The sequence below is a fragment of the Peromyscus maniculatus genome, chromosome 20 (genome assembly GCF_049852395.1).
Source record: "Peromyscus maniculatus bairdii isolate BWxNUB_F1_BW_parent chromosome 20, HU_Pman_BW_mat_3.1, whole genome shotgun sequence".
In the NCBI taxonomy this organism is placed as follows: Eukaryota; Metazoa; Chordata; class Mammalia; order Rodentia; family Cricetidae; genus Peromyscus; species Peromyscus maniculatus.
Genome location: NC_134871.1, coordinates 14,766,686 through 14,793,476, shown reverse-complemented (window position 1 = coordinate 14,793,476; position 26,791 = coordinate 14,766,686). Strand labels below are relative to the sequence as shown.

At 34.3% G+C, this 26,791-nt stretch overlaps 1 protein-coding gene across 3 annotated transcripts in view; it reads right to left on the bottom strand.

The window, feature by feature from the left end:
• The window catches only part of Csmd3 (CUB and Sushi multiple domains 3), a 1,148,052-nt gene that overhangs the window by 866,383 nt on the left and 254,878 nt on the right, over positions 1-26,791 (bottom strand). For all 3 annotated transcript variants that reach the window (XM_006993205.4, XM_042265493.2, XM_042265494.2), the window contains exon 4: positions 17,415-17,609. In XM_006993205.4, coding sequence (XP_006993267.1) covers positions 17,415-17,609 — 195 coding nt within the window. The remainder of the gene's footprint in view (positions 1-17,414; positions 17,610-26,791) is intronic.

The following is a 26,791-nucleotide window of genomic DNA, read 5'->3' as shown; positions in this document are numbered from 1 at the left end:
AATAGAAATGGTGGGATTTGTAGTACTTTCTAACTAAAGATAAAGTTCATGAATAGTATTTTTATTTTTTCTTTATCATGATTTTTTCTCTTTGTTGATTTTTGCATATATTCTAAAAGCAATTGGAGGAATAAGTCAGGGAAGGAGGACTTTGAGTTCGCCAGTAAAGTGAATATGACATAAATCTTCATTTTCAAATTCATTATGACTATATATTTTTATTTGTTAGTGTCATATGATATTGTCCCTTCAATCAATGTATTAGTCAGACAAATTTTGCATAATAATTCAGAGGAAACTTTTAAGGTTTCTTAATATTTATAACTTTTTTACTTTTCATCCTAAGCTGTTACTTTATCACAACATTTTCACACATATCTATTATAATATCCATCTTTGAATTGAATAGTCTACAATCTTGCCCTGATCCATGACCATTGTTTTATCCCAGACTCCAAAACCAGCAGGCACTCCCTGATAATGTAAGGATCATTTCTCCCAGGGTGTTGTGGGAGCTTTAGGGACTCCAACTTGGTCTCCCTTTCGTCTCTAACACCATCCCCATTGGATCACAAAGATCTCCCCAGCAACTGTCCTTCATCAACTCATCTCACTATCCTAGTCTCCAACAACAGTAGACATCCCTTGGGAATATATCAGCTGAGCAGGTCAGGGAAACAGGTTCACAAAAATTTTCTACCAGGCAAAACACAGTCATCATAGTCACATAAAGTTCAGGGAGAGGCAAAAATAAGGGACAAAACACTCACCCAACAGAGACTAAACCAGATACCATTACCCAGACCTATAATCACTTTAAACATAGATGCTTCGACACCAGTGTAAGGACGCAATCAATAACAGCCAGGACACAATGTCTCCATTGGAATCCAGTGACACTACCACAGCAGGCACAGAATATTCATACATAGCTGAAGCACAAGCAAAACAGTGAAAAATACCCTGTATGAAGATAATGGAGGCCCTCAAAGAGGAAATGAATACACCCCTTAAACAAATCCAGGAAAATATAAACAGTGTAAGGAAATTAAAACTGTTCTGGACTTTACGATGGAAGTAGAGTTAATGAAAAAAAAAATACAAACTGAAGAAATTCTAGAAATGAAAAAAATGTTGGAATTTAAACAGGAATCACATAGCCAAGTTTCACTAATAAAATACAGGAGATGGAAGAAATACTCTCAGTCCCTGGAGATATGATAGAAAAAAATGGATAGTGGTCAAAGAAAATGTTAAATCTAAAATACTCCTCACATAAAACATGCAGGAAATGTAGGACACTATTAAAAGACCAAACAAATTTAACAATAGTAGGAATAGAAGAAGGAAAAGAAACCCAACTCCAAGACCCAGGAAATATTTTCAAAGAAATCATAAAAGAAAATTTTCCTAACCAAAAGAAGGAGATGCTTAGAAAGATAGAAGAAGCAAACAGAAAACCAAATAAATTGGACTAGAAAAGAAAGTCCCCTTACCACATATAATCATTACATTAAACTTATAAAACAAAGAAAAAATATTAAAAATTGCAAGAAAAAAGATGAACTAACATATAAAGGCAGACCTATTACAATTACAACTGAATTCTCAGTGGAGACTCTAAAAGCCAGAAGGGCCTGGACAGATTTGCTCCATACTCTAAGAGACCACAAATGCCAGCCCAGACAACTATATCAAGCATAACATTCAATCACCACAGATGAAAAAATAAGATGTTCCATGATAAAGCCAGATTTAAACAATATCTATCTATAAATCTAACACTACAAAAGTTGCTAGAAGGAAAATTCTGATGTTAGGAGGTTAACTACACTCAAGAAAACACAGTTATACATGATTCTAAACCATCAAAATTGAAAGAAAAAAGCACGTACAAACACAAACACATAAGCACCACCACCACTACCACCACCAACACCACCACCACCAACAACAAACAAATAACAGGCATCAACAAGCATTGGTGACTGGTATATTTCAATAGCAATGATTTCAATTCCTCAATAAAACAATTCAGACTAACAGAATACAAAAGAAGGACATCCTGAACATCAAAGATAGGGTAAAGGATTGGAAAAAAAATATTCCAAGCAAATGTATCTAGGCTGATATAGCCATTTTAGTATCTAATAACACAGACTTCAAACCAAAATTAATCAGAAAAGATAGTAAAGAATGCATATACTCATCAAAGGAAAAAAAATCTACCAGGATGATCTTTCAGTTCTTAACATCTATGCCCCAAACACAAGGGAGCCCATGCTTTTAAAGAGACACTACTACAGCATAAGTTATATATTGATCCTCACATTTTAATTGTGTGAGACTTCTATAACAAACTCTCACCAATAGACAGGTCATTAAGACAAAACTAAAGCGAGAAATGCTAGAGCTAATCTATGTTATAAATGAAATGGGCCTTTATAGAACATTTCACCCAAAAGCAAGAATATACCTTTTTTCTGCACTTCATTTAACTTTCTTCAAAACTGACCACATGTTCAAACAAAAAGAAAGTCTCAACAGATACAAAAAAGTGTAATAACACTGCGTCTTACCAGACCACCACAGGGTAAAGATAGATATCAACAACAAGAAGTTTACATACTCATTTTATGGAAAAAGCAAAACTTTCTGAATGAAAAACGAGTAAAGACATAAATAGAGAAAGAAATTAAAGACACTAGAATTATATGAAAATGAATGCACATCATCCCCAAAGTTATGGGACACGATTAAATTGGTTCTAAGTGTCAAGTTCATAGCACTAATTACCTACATTTAAAAAAAAATAGCTGGAGAGATGCCATACTAGCAACTTAACAGCACACCTGAAAGTTTTAGAACAAAAAGAAGAAATCGTGCCCAAGAAATCACACCAATAGAAGATGACAAGAAATAGTCCAACTTGGGACTAAAATCAATAAAATAGAAATAAAGAAAAATAAAAAAATCAATTAAACAAAAACTTGGTACTTTGAGAAAATTAGTAAGATCAACAAATCCTTATCCAAATTAACTAAAAGGAAGAGAGGGAATATTCAACTTAACAAACTCAGAAATGAAAAGGAAGGTATGACAAGAAACACACAGAAAATCCAGAGAATCATAATGACATACTTTAAAAACCCATATTCTACCAAACTGGAAAAACTAAAAGAAGTGGATAATTTCCCCAGTATTTATCATTTAACAAGGTAAAATCAAATCAGATAAGTAATTTAAATAGACCTATAACACCTAGTGAAATATACACAGTTATTAAAAGTTTCCCAACCAAAAAACCCAAGGACCAAATGGTTTTAATGCAGAATTCTACCAGAGCTTAAAGGAAGTCCTGAAGGGATTACATATATAAGGGACATACTTAAACATAATAAAGGTAAATTATAGCAAGCCCATTGCCAACATTGACTTGAATGGAGAGAAATTCAAAACTATTCTACTAAAATCAGCAACAAGGTTGTGAACTCTCCCATCCTTATTCAATACCATACTTGATTTTGCCAGAACAAAAAGACAACTGTGGAGATCACTGGGATACAAATTGGAAAGAAAAAAGTCAGAGCATCTGTTGTTTGCAGATGGTGTGATAGTGTACATAAGGGACTCTAAAAAATCCACCAGGGTACTTCTATAGCTGATCAACACTTTCAACAAAGTAACTGGATACAAAGTTAACTTACAAAAATCAATAACCCTCTTATATATAAATGGCAAACAAACTGAGAGAGAAATCAGAGAAACAGCATCTTTCACCATAGCCTCACATAACTAAAATATATTGGGGTAACTCTAACCAAGCAAGTAAAGGACTTGTGTGATAAAACCTTCAAGTCTTTGAAGAAAAAAAATTGAAGAAAATATGCAAAGATGGAAATAACTCTCACGCTCATGAATTAGTAGAATTAACATATTAAAAATGATTATCTTTCATAAGGCAATCTACAGATTCATTGAATTGAATTTTGATGCAACACCATGAAAATTCCAACACAATTCTTCACAGCTACTAAAAGGACAAATTTCACCTTTATATGGGAACATACAAAAAAGACCAATCCTGGAAAATAAAAGAACCGCAGGAGGTCTCATCATTCCTCATCTCAAACAATAGTACAAAGCTATACTTTGTAATACTTTAGTAATAAAAAAAACTGCACGGTATTTGCATAAGCGCAAGCAGACATGCTGATCAAAGGAGTCAAATTGAAGACTCAGCATAAACCCACACATCTATGGATACCTGATGTTGAGCAAAGAAACCAGAAATAGACAATAGAAAGAAAATAGCATCTTCAAAAACAACGCTGGTCAAGCTGTATGGCTACATGTAGAATAATGCATGTAGAACCATACCTATCTTCATGCATAAGACTTAACTTCAAATGGATCAACAATCTCAACATAAGTGGAGGTACACTGAACCTGATGGAAGAAAACGTGTGAAATATCCCAAACTTGTTGAAACAGGAGAAGACTTTCTGAACAGAACACTGATAGCACAGGCACTAAGATCAGCAATTAATAAAGTAGTACCTCATGAAACTATAAAGTTCTGTAAGGCAAAGGACACTGTAAATTGGACAAAGTGTCAGTCTACAGAATGGGAAAAGAACTGTACCAATGCCACAGGCAAAAGTGAACTAATATCCAAAATAAATAAAGTACACAATAAACTTGATTTCCAAAACCCAAATAACCCAATTAAAAATGTGGAACAGGTCAAACAAGGAATTCTCAATATAGGAGTTCCAAATGCTTGAGAAACATATAGAGCAATAATCAATGTCATTAGCCATCAGGGAAATGCAAATCAAACTACTTTGTGATTCCACTTTATATCTGTGAGAATTACAAACATAATGGCAAGTTACATCCCATTCTGGTGAGGATATGGAGCAAGGGGAACACTCCTTCATTGCAGGTGGGAGTGCAAACTTGTACAGCTGCTATGGGGAACTAGTACTGCACTTCATCAGAATGATGGGAATTGATGTACCTCAAGACCTGTCTATATCGAACTTTGGTATATACCCAAAGGATACTTTATCCCACTATGAGGACACTTACTCAACCATGTTCATTTCTGTTCTTTTCATAATAGCCAGAAAGTGTAAACAACCTAGATGTCCCTCAACAAAAGAATTGGTAAAGAAAATCATGAAATTTGTAGGCAAATGGATATAATTTGAAGAAAAAAATCATACTAAATGAGGTAATCTACACCCAGAAAGATAAATATTATGTGAATTCCATTATATCTGGATCTCATTAAGTAGATGATAACTAAGTTGCAATTTGTATACCCAGAGCGATTAGGCAGAGAGTTTAGGAACTAGGGGGATCACAGGGATCTCCCTGGAAAAAGGAAACAGAATAGATTCCACTGGTGGACTGGAACAGGGGTAGAAGATAACAGGAGGAACAGATGGGAAGAGGAAGTGGATAGGGACTTGAGGGAGGGAATGAAGAACGAGACAGCTAAAATTGAAGGGTATTTGAAGGATGATATCTAAAACTAGTGCTATGGAAATTTCCTATAAAAATGAAGGGGATCCTAATGAAGTTTCCAAATAATGTAGGATATATATCTCATACTGGCCATCTCTTGTCACCAGTGAATTTTACAATGACAGGACTGGATCTTATTGGCCAAAGGGTACCATGGAAATCCCCAAACCACCCAGATTCTTGCCAAGATAATACATTACTCTCTACAAACTGACAGCAAGGCCCCATTACTGAAAACCATTTATTGAACAGCAGGCTGATGCCTACATACAATCTTCACCCCCACATTCTAGTGTCTACAACATGGAAAGGTACTTTGAAAGTTACCAGAAGAGAAAATCAAACAGCAATCCAACCACATAGCCTTTGACCTACAATCTGTCCTGCTTACAAAATATGCTAGGCCAATGATGGCAAAAACTTAATGGGAGATAACAACTGACATCTTATATGACTTAAAGTCCACTCCATAAGTGTAGATAGCACAGAGACCTAGAGTAAAACCATGTATTACTGATCTAAAAAGAAAAAAGTAACACTAAAACAACTGCTGATGATATGCTGCTACACTCATAGATCAGCAACTTATACAACTATTGTCACAGAGGTTTCCTCCTGTAGCAGATGGGAATAAGTACAGGGACCCACAGCCAGATATTATGCAGAGAGAGACCTTGGAACACACAGCTCTAAAGGAGATGTCTCCTTCAAATCTCTCCCTTCAGAGCTCAGGGAATCCAACAGAGGAAGCAGAAAAAGTTGGGAAGACTGAGGGTCCTGAGGACTTCAAGAAAACAGTGCCCTCTAAATCAACTGAGCAAATCTCATATGAAATCACAGAGACTGAAGCAGCAATCACAGGGCCTGTACCAGGTGTCCGTACCAGGTCTTCTGGTTGTAGACTATAGCGTTCAGTTAGTACCTTTAAAGGACTCCTGAATGAGTCATCAAGTGGTTTCTGATTCTTGTGCCTCCTCCTTTGACTCTTTCATTTTTCTATTGTCTTTTCTTGCCCAGTGTTGAAATGATAGTTTTTCTTTTATCTTATTATATATTATTTTGTTATGTTTTAAAAAAGAAAAGAAATCATGAGACAGAATGAAGCTCCTCTTAAATGATTAAGTATTTGTCGTTAATAATTTGTTCTAACAAAATAATAGAAAAATACTCAAGGGTCACTCGATTAACTCAGAGCAACATGAACAGGCTGCATTATTGAGAACTACAGAAATCGATAAAAATGTCCTGCTTACTACTTGTGTGAAATATCATAAGATATAGAAGGAAACTTCCTCCACCCTCAAGCTATTCAGAAAAATAGTCCTAAGGAAAAATTTATTTGTGAGAGAACAAGTACCTGTTTGAAGTTGAAAACTTTGAAAATGAGTGTAGCTAATACCATTGCTTCCCCCCCCAAAAAAAAATACAAAAATTATAGACATGCAATACAAATTCTTTAAAACACGCCTTTAATCCCAGCACTCAGGAGGCAGTGGCAGGCAGATCTCTGAGAGTTCGAGGCCAGCATAGGCAACCAAGTGAGTCCCGGGAAAGGCCCAAAGCTACACAGAGAAACCCTGTCTCAAAAACCAAAAAAAAAAAAAAAGGCCGGGCTGTAGTGGCGCACGCCTTTAATCCCAGCACTGGGGAGGCAGAGCCAGGCGGATCTCAGTGAGTTCGAGGCCAGCCTGGGCTATCAAGTCAGTTACAGGATAAGGCGCAAAGCTACACAAGAGAAACCCTAAAAAAACCCATGAAATTAAATAATCACATTTTTCTCTCTATGAAATGTGTTAATGAGTTTTAATAGCAATTCATTTGGAAATCTGTGCATATTGTTTATACTTACTGGATATAATTTTTCTTGTATTAGTTATAAGCTTTTTAAAATTTTAGACAAAAAGAGAGGAAATGTGGTATTGTATTCCCCCAAATATTGAGCATGCTAATAAACTTATAATAGGTGTGCGTGCTAAAGAGGCCCACAGAAATCCACAGATACCCCCACAATAGACTGCTGGCAATGGTCGAGAGACAGCCCGAATTGACCTACTCTGGTGATAGGATGGCCAAACACCCTAATTGTTGTGCTAGAAACCCCATCCAATGACTGAGGGAACTGGATTCAGAGATCCACGGATAGGCCCCAGGTGGAGCCCCGGGAGTCCAATTAGTGAGAAAGAGGAGGCTTTATATGAGCAAGAATTGTTGAGACAAAGGTTGGATAAAGCACAGGGACAAATAGCCAAACGAATGGAAACACATGAACTATGAACCAATGGCTGAGGGGTCACCAACTAAATCAGGCCCTCTGAATAGGTGAGACAGTTGATTGGCTTGATCTGTTTGGGAGGCATCCAGGCAGTAGGACCAGGTCCTGTGCTCAGTGCATGAGTTGGCTGTTTGAAACCCGGGGCTTATGCAAGGACACTTGGCTCAGCCTGGGAGGAGGGGACTGGACTTGCCTGGACTGAGTCTAATAGGTTGAATTCAATCCTCGGGGGAGTCTTTGCCCTGGAGGAGGTGGGAATGGGGGGTGGGTTGGGGGAAAGAGGAGGGGGACAGGAGGCGGGGAACAAGGGAATCCGTGGCTGATATGTAGAACTAAATTATATTGTAAAATAAAATAAAAAAACTTATAATAATATACTTATAATTATAGAATAATATAATAATAAACTTATAATAATAGAATGGGAAATAAACTTACTAATTTTCTCAACATTTATTCTGCAAAGACTCAGCAAAGTTAGTTAACATTAATATCTATAATTAATTTTGTAAACCACAAGTCTTATCCAGTCATATTAGATGATCATCACAGATTCTTCTGGGAAAATGGGGATGTAGTAATTGAGAGAGTATTGCTGAAGAAAAATTACCATCATTAGAAATTTTTTAGATGCTATGGGTTATTACAAAGATGTTATATAGAAAGGCTCTAATTTAGCAGAATTTAAACAAAATCTTTTGTGAAACTTGCAGGAATTCTAATGTACAGTAACTACAGATTTATCATCTGGAAAGGAGGTGATCATGGTACTAAGTGATCATGTTTAATTAATCTAGACAGAGATATTCTTATATGTCTAGAATTCTGGTCAGAATGGGGACTTCATAAATATTATCAGTGCTGGCATTATTGTTATAATGCAAAATTGTCAGTTTCCTCAATTATTTTCTACTAACTATGAAGTGTGTGTGCATATTGGAGGACACAACCTCTTTCCTGGTACTCTTTCCTTTATGATGGGCACATGAACATGAAGAGCCCAATTCATTATCATTTGCAGCTGCTTACCACTTCACCAAAGTTCAAACATACCCACTCTCTTACACAGAGCTAGAGAGCAAATTCCAAACTCTTTAGTATCAGGTTTCAAACACTTCAAAAATTAAACCAGTAATGACATTATAGTTGGCAGTGATATGTCTTCTTTCCTAAAGCTATACAAGCTAATATGGCCTTAAACACCTGACCCTAAAAAGTGCCTCGTATGCACTCCTTGAAATTTGTAAAGGTTGATGAAGTGATTGGTGAAGAGAAAAGAAAAATAATACTATTAAAGATATTTAATTTAAATGGAGTAGAGGAACAATATAGTCTAAAGATGTAGGTTATTGTAAAATTTACATTTATCTGTGCAACTTGTGGGGTGTTATTTGACGAGAAATGTTAGATACTTTCAAAGGGTAAGATTAAAGGAAAGGACTATTTGTTGGGATATTGCTCAGTGGTTAGAGTGCAGGCCACCAGGACTTCAGCTACACAATATCAGCATTACTATTGATATATAGTAATTCCTAAATACAATTATGTTCTAAATATGAAGTTTTGCTGATAATTACCTTATCTGTGTTAATAAAATGGTATAAATTTTTGGTATATAAGACATTTAGAAAAAATAGTTTTTCTGAAGGAAGTATGAGGAATACAATCACATAATTTCAGAAAGGTTAAATTATAATATGCAAATAACACCATATTAATAAATGAAAAGCTACAAATTAAAGATAAGTAAAACTTAAATATCAATTATCTAATAATAATATTAATATAATGAAATAGGTAACTTTATGCCTTTAAACTGTAATAATTGATTACCTCTTTAAATATGGAAATACTTTAAAATATAACTTAATTTTTAAAATAATTAAGGTTTTCGAATGACAAAATATAAAAGAAAATTAGGAGCACATAAATGCAAGAGCATTATCTTTTTAGATAATTTTAGATTAATTTGTAGTCCAGATTCCAAACAAACAGACCAATAAAACATTAACTTTTTTAAATATGGAAAAGAGGGGCAGAACTAATTTAAACAGATGGTATGTATAACATTTGACTTGGCCCATGGCAATAGGCACATGTGTTTTGATTTATGTTGTTCTCTAAATATGGTCCTGAATCATCTTTTCAGTATCATGATGTGGTACTGCCTTGGGAAGCTCATTCCCTAAGCTTATATTACTGATATGATTGAGGATGAACAATATGAAATTATGCTGTGATTGCTTTATGATGTGTTGCAAGAGATATTACTCAAATTGCTTTCTTTTAGTTAGAGAAACTATAATCTAATTATATTTTATAGATGTGTTTATACTGTCAAGTGAGTGAGCACTTAATTTAACATTGACTCCTAGGAAATAAGGATTCAGAACTTGACATTCATATATTAAACTTGTTGTTGATTTAATCTAATTCTCATGTTATTTTCCTTCATTATAGTTTGCCTCATTTGCATTTATGTTGTTTTTTACATATAATTCTTCTTCAGTTGCTTCAGCTACTTTTTAAAATTAGCTACAAATTTAATATAACTATGTACTAAGTGGTCTTAATTTTTAAAAGTATGTTGATTACTTTGGTAACTAGTACTCATAAAAAGAATGGAAAATGGAGACATAATTACTCCAGTAATAGATATTAATTTATGAGTAAAAATTAGAAATAAACAAAAACTATAAAAACTAATTTCACTTCAATGAACCTTCAGAATTTAAAGTATTTAATAAACCCACAGTTAGAAGAATGTTATTCACTTTTCTGAGTCAGATGCAGGATTGGTGAAGTTGAGGTAATGTGAGAAGATGATAGAGTTTGACTTGTTTGATAGCTATCATGCAGGAAATGATGATGATGTAAGTAACCTTTGGTACTTGTAAAATCTGCCTAGTGACCTCGTATCTTTGCAAATTATCTGTCTTTCTTTGGGGAGATAATAGAAACCTGTATCGAAAAATTTCATGCTCTTAACTTGGCTCATAAAATGACATGCACAAAATGTTCTTTTCATCTTCACTGCTAACAAATACTTATATTCACATTCCAGAACATGTTAAAGGGTCGTTGGGGTTAAAAAATGGAGGAAAGAACAAAGTGGTGTAAAGGAGTTAAGAGAAATAATGGAAGAGAAAAGGTAAAATAGTGTAGAGTATGGGATAGGTGGACAAGGTAGGAATAAGGATATAAAGAGAATTAACAAACACCAACAACTTTTAAAATGTCATATAGAAACCTACTACTATAGAGTTTTCTAAAGTATGTTCATATATAAAGCATCCATATATATAATCAAATACATACACACATATGTGTGTATACACACACACATACACACACACACACACACACACACACACACACACACACACACACACACGCTGATTTCAGCCCAAGTAATCCACTAAATTTTATGCATACTTTTGCCACAGGTCCTAGAATCTGGAATGGCAAAAGAAGCACACAATGGCAAGTACCTCTTTCATTTCTTAAAGACAAATTTTACCTATCACAAATTTTAAAACATAAAGTTACAATAAAGACAAACTGCTCCTGAGTAACTGCCTATAGAATATATTTACATATTTCAGTTAGGAACTTATTTTTATGTTTAAGCATTAATAACAAATGAATGAAACATGATGTAATTATTTTTTATGTTTTCCTCAAAATATTCTGTAGTAACCTTCATTTTAAATAATAATTCAGGTTTCACCAGCCATATCTATGGAGTCAGTTTTATGGTTTTAAATATTACATCTCATCGTGTATGTGTATGTACAGGTATTTGCATGTTACATATTGAATAAATGATATTTTTATTTCCTAGTGCTTTTTTAGACGCTTTCAAGTGATTGGACATAGAGTCAGATAACTGCAATAAATCACATCCCATGAATTAGATTACTATTTTTACAGCAAGATGTTTGCTGTAATTTACATATGGAAAGTATCTACCTGAAAATTTGCTATTTCTCCTTCTCTAGTTTCATGACTAACACCAATTCTATATTTTGGTTTTATAATTTTGTCTAGGATTGCTTAAGATTTCTGGCAGGAAAATAGTAGGTGCAGTCTGCTGTTGTTTCTCCATTAGTTATTTTCTTATCATATTTTGGGTGAAAGATATTTCTATATCTAAATAAAACACGGAAATCTTTTCCACTCATAATAGTTACCTGAAATGTATTTCACTCTGTCAGTGTAGTGTCTTCCTGATAAGCCTTTGGCATGTCTGTGCTCTCAAAAATTTAGTAAGAGTCACACTGTACCAATTGACTGTGTCATAGCTGCATTACTAATGTTGCACCTTTTCCAACAGGATATCACCCATCAGATAAAAACCTTCTCCCTCCGTGCTCTATGTGTTCACTCCATTTGCCTGATCACTGCTTTTCCTCAATATCTTAGACATAGGTTTGGCACAATAAGCTTTTAAAATTTAGTTAATACAAAATTAATAAATTCCCAAATACAAACTGAAATTTGTATCTATGGCTCAATAATTATGCATTAATGCACTGATCCCTCTAAAACATATTTTTAAACATAATAACAAAGGGCAAGGTTCAGATGACACACTATAATTCATTAGTAACTTTTGTAGTGATAATTGGAGTATAGGAATCTAAATGCTTTTCTGGATACAGATCACCAGTTTGAGAACTTTCAGTCTAAGAGTTTATACTTGCCGGGCGGTGGTGGCACACGCCTTTAATCCCAGCACTCAGGAGGCAGAGCCAGGCGGATCTCTGTGAGTTCGAGGCCAGCCTGGGCTACCAAGTGAGTTCCAGGAAAGGCGCAAAGCTACACAGAGAAACCCTGTCTCGAAAAAACAAAACAAAAAAAAAAAAGAGTTTATACTCATATTAGTATATATATGGTTTTAAATATTACATCTCATTGTGTATGTGTATGTATAAACATTTGCATGTTACATATTGAATAAATGACATCTTTATTTTCTAGTGCTTTTTGAGATGCAATTGGATATAGAGTTAAATAAATGCAATAAATCACACCTCATGAATTAGATTCTATATTTTGGTCTTATATTTTTGTCTAGGATTGCTTAAGATTTCTGGCAGGAAAATGTATATGTCTATATTCTCCATTGCCGAAACTGCTCAGAATTTGTACAACATGTTGGGTGCACTGGGTTGAGAAGGTAAGCTTCATGAAAGCTCACTGCGAACCAATGTCACAGAAGTGTCTGTCAAAGGAAGAGGGTACAGAAAATTCAAGTGCTCCAGGTGTGAGCACGAGCATTAAGTTTGACTTTTTACAGGGTTTTGCTTAGCAGATACTTAGGTGCCTTTTTCAAACACTAACAGATGTTGCTGATAAGGTTACTCCTGCTTTTAAACTTCATAACCCTTGCTCAGTGCCCTCTAGGTTGATATGACATTTGTTTCTTTCTTAATTAAACTATCATTGCTAGGAAGCAGCAAAGAACTATCCAAGTAAAGGTTTCGCGAAGGAAAGAGTCTGTGTAAACACCATGGGAAGCAATAAGCACATCACTACAGAATTATCAGCCCCCTGCACAGTTATAAATTAAAGAATCAGTATGCTATCAAGTGACAAAGAGCAGAAGAGGAGGCATAGACTAAGCCATGTTCTATATTCCCTTTTGAACAGAATCACCATGACATACTCAGAAAACACACTAGTCTTCTTTAAGTTTTAATAAAAGTGTTGGTTAGTGGGAGATAAAGTTGAGCATGGAAAATTAGATCATGTGCTCCATGAAGTATGACATAGAGACTACGCTGAGCCAGTGAATATTAGTAACACATGAGAACTACTTTTGAGGCTGGAAAGGAAAATTTGTACTTTCTACATGAGTTATCGTATTGCCTCACTTAGAATGCTCTTGCTCTGTATAGTTATTTTAAGTAATCCTCTGTGAATCCTTCTCTTTAATTTCTGTCCCTAGATGAACTTCCATCCTCTCAACTGGGAGACACTAATGCCTCCTTCATCAAGGTGCCCAACCATTCTACAGATCCTACCATTAAATCAATTATCACACATTATTGTAATTGCTTAATTATATTACAGTCTGCCCCATTGGACCACAGGCCCTTAAAGTCGGGAGTTGTTTCTTAATCAATCTTTGGTTCCTTAGCATATAAAACACTGTCTTTCACAGGATAAGATTTTAATGAATACATTTGAATGAGTAAATGTGTTCATTAGTTTTAGTAGTTCGGAAAAGAAAAGGTGAGCTTGGCAGACTGAAGTTAAGCAGGAAACATTTCCAAACAGAGGGTGCTATTTTTTAATAAATTAGGACCCACAGAGGTTATGATAAAAGTCAAAGTAAATACGCCTGCAGGACTTTGAGAAGCGGGAGAAAAGAGGTGGGGTGTATACTCAGGCAAAAAAAAATTAACCTTGGAATAGAAAGGTAATCTAAACAATAGAAGGGAAGTATTGGCTCTAGTGTAAGCCAGAGTGGATACAGAGATAGTTATCTCCCTTTCCACTTGTGTGTTCTAACCATGTGCCCCTTCTTTTAAGGGGAAGGTACAGGAAGAGTTGCAAAGAGAGGAGGGTGATTGAGCTAGATGCACTTATTTTAGGTATTACATTAAAGTGTAATGTGATTCAGGGTGTAATCACACTTGCTTGCCTAGCAAGGTCCTGGAATAGACCACAGTAACTTATGATACCATTTAACATTAACTCAATTGTGGTTTTCATATTTCTGTCTGTATCTTTGTCATACTAAAGCAGTAGTTTCCAAGTTCACAAACTATTTTTGTCTCTCAAAGAATCTAATTAATAGGTGGAAAATGAGTATTTAGACCAGAGTAACATTTTTTAACTCCAAACTCTATTATCTGAATTGAAATGGGTAGAGTCTTTAATCAGAGATTAATATTAAATAGTGTCAATGATGATCCTTTGTGAACACTTAAAACATTTCTTGTTTCTATTTCAAGCCCCCTTAAAACACTCAACTTTTAATGTTCAGAAAGTATTATAGTGAATAAGTCATGTGCTTCTCTAAAATACACTATATGCCTTTTTAAAGATTCATATATGACTTTGTTTCTGCTTACTATGAGATAAATTATTATATGATAATTGTAAATTAATTATTTGAAGTTTTGAAGTATGATATTAGGACTTTGGAACAGAGAGGGTGTTTCAAACCTAGCTTCTCTGCTAAAACCCCTTAAATCCTGAGACATTTCTCCATTGGCATTCTCATATGTCTGCACATCTTTTGAACACATTCCAACTGACCTTTGTGTCAGACTATCTTTACACAGACATCTGTTTATAAAACAGTATAATGTCTTCCAGCAGAGCCGAGAACAAAATTTGCTTATAGCCTTGCAACAGAGAGATAATGGCTCCCCAGAGATCAAATAAGGGCACGCTGCTACACATGCACATGAACAATTCAGGTTCACAATGAGAAGGCTTGTTTCCTAGTAAGTGAGCAGATGTCTCACACCTTTGTATCATTCTATAGAATTTGAAATTGGAGGCTGTAAACTGTAAATATTGTAAGGTTTTTGGTATTTTGAATCTTGGCTTTGTTGGTCATAAAAAGTAAAAAAAAAAAAAAAAAAAAATCTGTCATCTATTTTTATCCTAAGAGTAGTATTTCTTTCATGGCCATTAATAAGAGTGAAAAAGAAAACTTTTCAACTAAAATCTCAGACCTTCATAGTCCTTGATGCTTGATATTTAAGTAATCTTGACCATTTTTTTCTAATATCTAGAGTTTAATTTCCTATTTTTAACTTAAAGATACAGTGCTTGTAAATTTTTCATCTGTTTGAAGTGTTTGGCATAAAACTGACAATAATAATCATAATAAAAGCAGAAGCATCACCAGAGGCAGCAAAGAGCAATACTAGGGAAACACCAACACAGAGTCCAGCTTGCAAGGAATCTCGATACGTAGCACACACAACAATAAACAGCAGACAGAGGCTGTCATATTTAGCTTTGCTACAACTGTAGCAGTTTTTAAAAAGTCATTTCATTGACTAGAGGGACAGATGAACTCAAATTATTCATGTGATTTGCCAGAGACCAATCATATACTGATTGGCACAGCTGGCAGAAGAAGTTAGCTGTGTGTGGGTTACAAACACAAATATTTAGAAGGCAGTTGGACGGTCACAGCATGTCCATTTGGTGAAACTATAGTAGTGACTTACCTATTTGGGTCCATGAATTCCCAACTATGGGCTTTTTATAAGATTTTCAGTATCAGTTGTGAAATTTCCCATTGTCTCAGAACTCAAAATCTAGTCAGAAAATTATTAGGTATATCCCCAAAATAATCACGCCACTATTGTGACCATGTATACATTTTTGCCTGGTTTGTAAATGTTTTGGTTGCTATGGTTTTATTCAATGATTGAGAGTAAGTACTGTTGAGGGTGGAGCTCTGAACAGGGCATTTATAGCATGCACTCAAAGGGAACATCATATGAGAGGATCAAAAGAATCTAAGAGCAGGAGGATGGGGAAGAGCACCTGGAACACTGTCTCCTTGGCAGGATATAGCTGTTTGGCTCATGAACTCATGGTAGTGGAAGCTGACTGCAGAAGGTCGGGCCTGCTAACATTTTCTACCAGGTAGAAGAGGACTTCACCAGGCCTTGCTTGCTCCTGAGAAGCTACTGGCAGTTAATGGTTGGAATGGGAGGGAGAGAGATCTTCTTTAGTATTGTACTCACTGGTTAAGTTTCCCACATTCTGGTAAATAAGTTCTCCTACCTAGTTAATGATAATTAAACTTGGTAGGCTTTACATATACCCACAAATGCCCAAAAGTAGAAGGAGGCCTATTTGGGAACAATAAAGATTTCTGTGAAGGGGAAAGAAAGCATAAAGGAGTGGTATTGGATAGGATAAAAATATATCAATATACATATATTAAATTGTAAAAATATGTAAAAAAGTGAGAAGCTGCCTGTGGTTAATTCCACTGGTTGCTATGCTATTCATCTGCAGCCACTTGCTTAATAAAAAATGTTTATATGTATAGTTGCAGATTTCTAGCTTCTACTCAGTAAGGAATTAGAGAAACATATCTCAATAAATTGATAAACTATATCACAATAAGAAAGAAAGCCCAGACGAAACAATGTTGATGTCCAGAAATTCTGTGGAAAACTCTAGTGTCCATAGCTAATGGCTAACACAGCTACTTTCCAGACATTAAACATTGAACCATTCTGTATGCTAAATATAATTATATTTCCATCATAAAATACATAATTTTATAGCATTAGTGTTAAACTATAAAGTATTATTTAAGAATGTATGCCTGCATTCTATTGTAAATGTACAAACACGTTTATAAATACAAGTACCTCAGTCTACATTAAAAATACTTTTGTCATAGAAAGTATTAAGTATGTTTTTATATTTGATATTTAGGACTTGATATAAATAGATGATAGATGGTAGAAAAAGCTAGATAGTGTAAATGGGTAATATGTAGATGATAAATAGTTATGCTTAATATTCTCTTACTATTAACATGATTCATTATATTGAACAAATTTTCAATACACCATTGTGTGTGGGGGGGAGGGTGTTCATTTATTTTTACCTCTGCAGATGGGAACGGGGAAATCCCAAGAAGCTGTATTAACTGAATTGGCTATGCAGGTAAGTTGAGGATGGCCATCCAGGATATAACCAGTTACACAGCTGTAGCGGATCTTGTCCCCAACATCAAACCTTGTGCCATACAGTACACCTTTGGGTGGAACTCCTGGGTTTCCACAGGAGCTACTCTGCAATTCTGTAACACAGAAGGAAAAAAAGAGAATGTAGAGTTATTTAAATGTACTTTAATGTTTTATGACTATAAAACTACATTAAAATGTGATTATCATTTTTCCTGTGGAGAAAAGTCAGACTGAAAATTTAGCATTTTCTCTTTTACTACAGGGAAGATTAACTGTGGGAATATGACTAAATTTTCCTGCATCAGAAATGGCATTATTTTTGCTACAAAATTTTAGTTATCTTACATTATTTAGTCTTCATAGCAAGCTTTAAAATTACTATCATAAATTACAGAGTTCTAAAACTGAGATAAAAAAAATTTATATGGTATCTTCAAAGTAACATTTGAATGACAGAGCAGGTGTTTGCTTCTATTTATGTTAAACCATAAACCTTTACCTAGAAAACATGCACATTTTGAGTAAAGATTTTTTTAATGTAAATGATAAAAATATACTGCATAGAAAATGACCATAGTTTTAATGTAAGGAATTTGATTACTATTCAGCTCATTTATTTGCTTTAGTCTGGATATTTAATAATAATATAGTAATAAATGCAAGGACCTCTGACATTTTTAATGGATCAATATGAAATCCATGAGGTATAAATGACATAAATTTAGAAAAAAAACAATTATATATATGTATATGTATATGTATATGTATATATATATGCGTGTGTGTATAAACATATTTAACTTACTATTGTCATATTAAATTTGAATGTAAATGTTAATCAAACTACAAATAACTAATGAATGAAAAGTTAGTATTTCAATTTGAGTAAATAGTTTAGTAACTGGTGTTATATGAATGTTAATTTCCCAGTAGGTGCAATTTTACTATAGTTCAGAGGCAGTTAAATATTAGGTGAGATAATTAAAAGTGTACAGAATTATTATACTTGTAAAATTTCAAAAAACTGATAATAAAAGTGACTCATGTTCCCATTTTATTCTATTATTGATTCCATGTGAAGCATTAGTAAGTTCCTGGCAAAACCATTATGTCAAACTATTAAACTATAAGCTGAAATAACCTTGAAATTATCAAAATGCAAAATCATGTATAATAATGGAAAGCTGAAACTTTACAAAAATGGAATAATTTGAAAACATGGGTTTATAATTCTCTATAACTTGCTTCTAGTATTTTGATGATTTTTTTCTTTATGCTTTTGTTTTATTGTGTTGTATGCATGCACACTCAGTCCTCTGTGTGTGTGCATGTGTGTGTGTGCATGCGTGTGTGTGTGTGTGTGTGTGTGTGTGTGTGTGTGTTGTGCATGTGCATGAGTGTGCATTTATGAATGCCCCTGAGTGCTCATGTGGCAGCCAGAGCAGGTGGTAGCCAAAGCAGAATCGATATTTTCCCGACTCCCCCTATTCTTATTGCCTTGAAACACTCTCTCCCTGAACTAGAAGCTCATAATTTTGGCCAAGCTTCCTGGCCAGTCGCTGAATTTATTGGCACAGGCAACCATGTCCCAGTTTTTACAAGGGATACAAACTTGAGCACTCATGTCAGAAGAGCAAATGCTTTTATTCACTGTGCCAGCTGCCAGGTTCTAGTTGTGTTTTCAAAGTTGTATTAATTTGCCTTACAATTTTTGGCTTTGCTAATGGAAATAATCACTGATTAATTTGAAGTGTGAGGTCACTGTATTTGATTAATGAGTGAAATAAAGATGGAGAACTCTGAACTAATTATTTGTTTTAGAGGTAAAATATTTACTCTCATTTTATAATAGTTATTTTAGGTTCCACAAATATGGAAAATTAAAGACTTGGCTAACAAATTAAAGAATTGGCTTAACTAAATATCAATGGTTTGTGTAAATAGTAGGTCATCATAAGCTAATATTTGAAAAATATTTAAAATACCAGTGTTCAAAGTTAATTATCCCTAAAATTTCAATTTATTCTCTCATTTTTTTTTTACTATTTTGTTTACTATTGTTTAAAGACATAGTTTATGTGAGGATCCCTACAAATATTTAAAACAGATTTATTGTCTGTGGATTTGGGTAACTAAAATTATTCACACTGGAGCGATGGCTCAGTGCTTCAGAATGTTTGCTACATAAGCATGAGGAATTGAGTGTGGGTCCCTGTACCCACATAAATATCAAGGTGTAGCCACAGACCTCTGTAGACTCAGCATTGGTTTTGTGCTGATGGAGAATATAAGGGAATCCACGGGTTACTGGCTACCAGTTCAGACAAAATATTGCAAGCTCCAGATTGAGAGGGAGAAGCAGTCTCAAGAGATTAGAGAAGAAAGCAATAGAGATTAAGCTCAATGTGCATTTCTGAAAACACACACACACACACACACACACATACACACACACACATACACATCTGTACACACGCATACAACCCAACTCAAATACATTGAACAGCAGTATGTTTTTAAATGATTCATTTTTCTGGAATATTCATATGAATGATATACTTGATGGAATCAATGCTCAGGTTAATAAGTTATGATAAATGGAATAAGAACTCAATCATTTGAGTAGAGTAATAACAAAGGAATACTTTTAATGAAACTACCACTTTTGACCTTATAATCAAAATGCTCCCTATCCCATATACACTCTAAAAATAATTAAGGTCAGGACTTCAATTATCATAAAATTATATATCAGGGAGAAAAGGAGTTTCACATGCTTTCACAGGAAATATTTTGAGAAAGATAAGAAAGTTCCTCATACCGTTTATGCTTAGTTTCAACTTCTGTTTAAATTAACAAATAAATATTACCTTGACAAAGAACTTAAAGGGAAAATAGGACATATACGACACATGAAGTAAATGAATAATAGAATGATGAAATCATCTCAAATTACCTAACTTCTGTTCTTGTGACTGAATAATATATAAGCCCATAGACTAAGATTTATATTTTTCCTAATAAATCTCAAAGAATATGGTTCTGCACCATGTCTAATCTTTATCTTCTAGAATTAATTCAACAGTGTTGTGTGACCTTGTTTATCACTATTGAATATGAGATCCTCTACCCATGATCACCTGTAGTAATTAAAATGTTTCACATTCAAGTTCTATAGATCCTATTTCTATAGATAATGCTCATGGAATCTGCATTTTTGTCCTCTTTCAGCTTTTACAATTTCTCTCTCAGCTAACTATGTCCAACTAAAAATGAAATGAGAAAGTTAGGTTGTTATTTGAAGAGTTGTATTACCTACTACTCTGATTAATCATCTGTGTATGTGTGTGTTGTACACACTTGTGGGTATGCATGCTGCCATGTGTGTTGATACCTCAGTGTGGGTGTGGGCAATGTGCATATGCATGCTGATGCCTGAAGTTGACATACAGTATCTTCCTCTATTTGTTTCTATTAAATTTATTGAGGAGTGTTCTCTTTCTGAATCCAAAATTTGCAGACTTTTGCTAGTCTAGCTAGCTCCATAGAGTCTCTGCTTCTGCCTCTGGAGGGCTGCTATTCTAGTGGCTGCCTTGACCAGCTGGCTTTTAAATAAGTTCTGGGAATCAAAATCAATCTTCATGCTTGTGGGAAGCACTTTCTCCACTGAAGTACCACCCCATTCTCTACTGCATTCATAATCTTTGTCTAAATCACAGTGCCACATGTTAGGCTTTTAAATTATTTTTTTAACAAAACACACAGCTAGGTTACACTAATTTTTAGATGATCTGATCAGACTTTAACCATTAGAGTGAAGGAAAATTGAAGTAGTTATTCCAGTAAAGGAAAATGTAGATTATCCATTGCATATTTTAAGTGTTTATATTAAGTATTATTTGTCTACATTTCGAGAAAGAAGGCTTCAGATACATTTCTTTGGGGATCTGTTCAGTCACCGAACTACTGAACCTAAAATTCCTATCTTATCTGTGAACTCACCTCATATACAGTCTAAGATTAGAATTCATGTGTAGCAAGCATATAAAGTTTCTTTTATTTATATTTACTTTTCATATATATTCAAGATCAAGCAAAAAGTATAATTAAACTAATTCTAAATTATTCTGAAATGTAAACTTCAAGGACCCTTTCTGTTACGCTTACCATTCTACTTTTAACAAATAATAGAGCCAATTAAAGTGTGTCTTTTTCAAGCTGGAATGATGCAGTTTTCACTTATGATTTTATCTAGTAAATGAAGTACTCGGCAATTTATATGAAAGCAATTTGGCAACATAAACCATGGTAAACTATAAAAGATTTCGGATGCAGCAAATATTACCCTGGAAAAGAGAGAGGAAAAAAAAATTCAAGTAGACTTTTGTTACTGAAAAACAGGTTAGTGGCATGCTTCTTTGAATTTTGTTATATATATATATATATATATATATATATATATATATATTTACTACTGAAATAAAAAGATAAAGTATTCTGTAATGTTAACAAACTAATTTAGTCATCAAAAGCATTTATGATTCTTAATGGTAACTTTAACAATTACTTTATAATGGATAGCAGTAAAGGTCCTATCACCTCTAATTTCCTGAGCTAACAGATTTATTCCAGGTTGTAATGTCAGTCCACAGACATACTCTTTTCTAAGCATTTATGTATTCACAAAACTCATGCTACACATACTGTTTACACTGTACTGGGAACGAGGCTTGGGCTCAAATATTTTAAGCAACTTGTCCATTGAAAAATATTAATAATTAGTCAATGTGTAGTTGTAGCCTGAGTTTGCTGTCTTAAAACCTTGGGAATGCTCCAGGGATCAATGTAGATTGTTACCTTGGGACATCTTATAATTACTCTACCACTGCTACTTAACCATTTTTCTGTGGTAGTGATCTGAGACAGTAACACAATACAGGCATGCTGCCGCCCCTTGTGATGTTTATTGCCATAATGATCAAATGTAATAAATCATCACAGAATGTAAATCCTCTTGTGATAACATGGGATAAAAATTGAGCAAATAACAGAGAAGGCATATAGTGAAAATAGGAAGCATTAATGAAGAAGATATATAGGAGTTATTTCATAATTAAGTTAGCCTTTATTGTGACCTGAATTAAGATAATAATTGGGGTTCAGATGATTAAGAGGAATTTTAAATGGAATATTCAAAACCGAGTGGTATAAAACTCAAAGCCATAAACAAGTATATTTGAAAAATAAGTATAAGAATCAAAGTACTACAAGAAGTCTTACATTTGGTCTTATCATGATGATGGGGTTGGTAGGTTTAAAAAGAAGATTAGAAAGACAATATTCTGAAAGTGTTGCTCCTAGATAGATTTTTATGTAGTAAAAATACAACTCACACACACACACACACACACACACACACACACACACACACACACACAAACCATATGTGTACACACACACACACACACACACACACACAAACCATATGTGTACACACACACACACACAGAGAATATTAACAAGAACAACTGTTCAGCCCTAAACACACATAAATATGATCAATGTGTGTGTGTGTGTGTGTGTGTGTGTGTGTGTGTGTGTGTTCATTGTGTGAAGAAGTCATATATATGAAAGGGACTCAAGAGTGCACAATAAGATTTTGAGGGGTAGAGGAAGGAGTAGAAATGATGTACACACAATACTTATGTATCAAATCCCCTAATACTAAAATAAATAACAACAACAACAACAATAATAAATAATAATAATAATAATAAAGACCTAGTGTAGATACATACATATTAAAGCAATCTGGGATCTTAAAATTATTTTCCATTTTGGAGTAAATACAATGGATAGCTTTCAAAAGTAAGGTTTTCAGCACCTTATCAAGCACCAAACCTGACCTTGAAAGTTGGAATGAAAAAATGAAAGAAAGGGAAAGGACGCCCTGAGAACAGAGTCGCATAATTATTCCGTCAAAGAGATGAAGCATGGTCCTGCTGAGATCAATTAACAGCACTTTAAAACATTGTAAAATTATATCTACTAAGGGAAGCAAAATTCAAGTTGCTTGTACTTCTTCCAGAAAATTAATCTCAGCGTTTTATTTCCCAGATGATTAAAAATCATTTAGGAGAGTATAACATCAAACTGAGGTAAAGTGTTTTGTACCTAGTACCTCTCAGTCAGAGACTTAAAAATAAAAGTACTTGGCAAATAAATGTGTTTTCTAACTTTTTAACTGATACATAATGTTCTCTGTTACAGTTCTGAACCATTTCATTCACATAGGACATAAATGAAATCATTTATGAGAATGTTCTCAGAGACGTCAGGGCAAGCATTTTGTGAATATTTTCAAACGCTTACTGTAGCTATCCTGTCCCCTGGACTTTTCTTCCATTACATATAACAGAATGAATCCATCTCTTTATACCTAGTTTCATTGCTATTATACAGTTTGGGGACTTGAGAACAAGGGCTCTGACTCATCTTTGTGAATCAAGTATTTAGAACATTGTGTTGTTGGCAAGCGAATAAGGATTGAGTTAGCTGAGTAATTTCATTCAATATGAAAATGCAAAAGATAATCATCACACAAAGTTTTTTTTGGACAAATGCTTAAACAGAAAATAATTGAGCTGAACTAGTATGAAACAGAGCAGCAGACATATGTTGAACTAACTGTGTTACGATAAGCACTGAATAACATTTGCAAGGTGTGATTTGTTTTTCCTTAAACACCAAATTTCATTGTTAAGCTTTTCAACTGTATTGTCCTATGAAAACTCATCCACTTCTACAAGCCAGTTTCTGTCCATGAACATAAGAATATAATTTCTAAGATTTCAGCCATGCCATGGATCTCAAATGTGGGTCAGTAAAGGAGGTAAACAGGAGGCAATATTTGTCGTTTCAGAAGTGAAAAGACTTTTCAGATGACTGAGATTTCCTAACCAAAATGAAAATATCAATTTTGATAGAGTATTTTAATACAAAAAAACGAAATCACAATAAATTATTGGCTGATAAATAAACAAAAAAAAACAAACAAACAATAACCAAGACTACCTTGCCTGTTTTTTCTAAGACAAAAACACATTACTAAATTGATTATGGGGGTAGAGTGTGAGGATTGCTTGAAACATGTGACAAAGAATAATGAGATGGCTCAGTGTTTAAGAAGACTTCCTGCTCCTGTAGAGGGCCTGGTTTGCTTCCCAGCATCCACATGTTGGCTAAGAACCATCTGCAACTCCAGTTCCAGGGAATCCAATGTGCTCTTCTGGCCTCTGCAGTCAACTGACATGCATGTGGCACTCATGCATATGTTCAGGCTAGACATTCATAAACATAAAACAAAAATAAACCTTTAAGCAATGTGTTTCAATGAGCATCAAATTCTGTTGGCATAATTTTTGTTAATATGAAGATAAATGTTAAGACTGATGGAAAAGCTACTTGATTTGTGAATAAGAGACTATATTGTTTTAGTTTCAAATATCAATGCTTCTTTTATGCCAAGTAGATTATGGTACCTTCAATGAATTTTAGAGATTACGTATTTTAATTATATGATTATCAAGTTAAGATAGTTTTGTAGGATTATAACAAAATGTAGTATCTAATTACATCCAGCATCCTTACCAGTACATTGTATATCAAAATAAATAATAATATAAAAATCAGGTATTTTTACAATCATACCTACTTTAAAGTTTCTGAGAATGAAATATGCTGCATCTGCCATGGGACAACCTTTTATCCCTTGATTCAGAATAGCAGGGAAATATGCACAAGCCTTTCTTTCCTCATGACAGAATTGGGACAAGTATCTGTGTTAAAACTTTAGCACTCACAGAATTTAATTCTTTAAAAGGGTATGCTAAGCCGATCAGAGATAATTTTCTGGATTATATAATCATTCAATATGATGAGTGAGAGATGCCTCTGTATTTCAGCAATTACTCCATCATCAAATAATTACTGAACTTTGAGGCGTAAATGTCAAAGGGGTCTCACAAATATGACACCATTTCTACCTTGTTGGAACTTATAACTCAACTGAAAAATGATGAGGCATACACAACATGACCTTCTAAAATTAAAGCTTCTCCTAAAGTCTGAAAATTTAGAAGTGATTCTACTTCATTTTATAATATTCTCTCTCTCTCTCTCTCTCTCTCTCTCTCTCTCTCTCTCTCTCTCTCTCTCTCTGTGTGTGTGTGTGTGTGTGTGTGTGAATGCCACATGTCACATGTGTTCAGTGCTTTTAGAAGACAACAGGGGTATCAGATCTTTTGGAGACTGTGAGTTCCTGGCAGTTTTAATCTGCCAGACATAAGTGCTGAAAAATCAAACTTTTCATCTGGAAAAGCACCAAATATTCTTAACTGTTGAACCATTTTTTTCTAACACTCTACTTCTCTCATAAACAAACAAAACACTTTATTATATACCATCTATTTATTTATCTGTCTGGCTGTCTGGGTGGCTATCAATTTATTCATAGTGTGTGTGAACGTGTGTGCACACACAGGCACAGATTGTGTACAGGTGGATTAGTGCACAGGTGCAGCCATGTAAAGATAGAGAGAACTCCTAGGGGTTGGTTTTCTTTTCCAGCAAATGGGTTGGTTCCAGAGGCTGTACTTTCATTTTCTAGAGATAATATCAAACCATCTGCCCATACCTGATTCCACATCCTACAAACACATATATAAAAATGAAGACCACTAGATGAAAGGAGCATTCTTTAATTTAGAGTAAAGTGATATCAAATTACCAGACTAAGACCCACAGAGGAACAATGGAGAGATGGTCAAGGGTAACAGAGAACAGGTAGACGTGAATGGAAAGCCATTTTTAAAAGAACAAAGAAAGTAAAAATCACAAGGTAATTTCATGAGTATGTGCTGGAGAAACTTTATCTTGGCTGTTTTAGGTAGTGTCCTACTGCTGCTGCTGTTGTCGGGATACAAAATAAAATCATACACAAAAATAGCTGTCATTTCTTTTTATGTGACCCTGATTATTATAGGCAAATGGTGGTAGGACTGAGGTCATCAGAAGCCCAAGGTTCTTCCTTCTTTCTGCTTTGTCATCCCTGAGATCTCAAGATAAAGGTAAGGTTATAAAAATACTGAATATCAGGCTTCTGGATTAAATGGGGGTGATCCTGAGAAAGGTAACCCTCCCTCTATGCTGTCCTAGGTTTCCTTCTGTTGTGGTGATAAAGCTCCCTGACCAAAGGCAGTTTAGCGAAGGAACGGTTTATTTTATCTTACCCTTC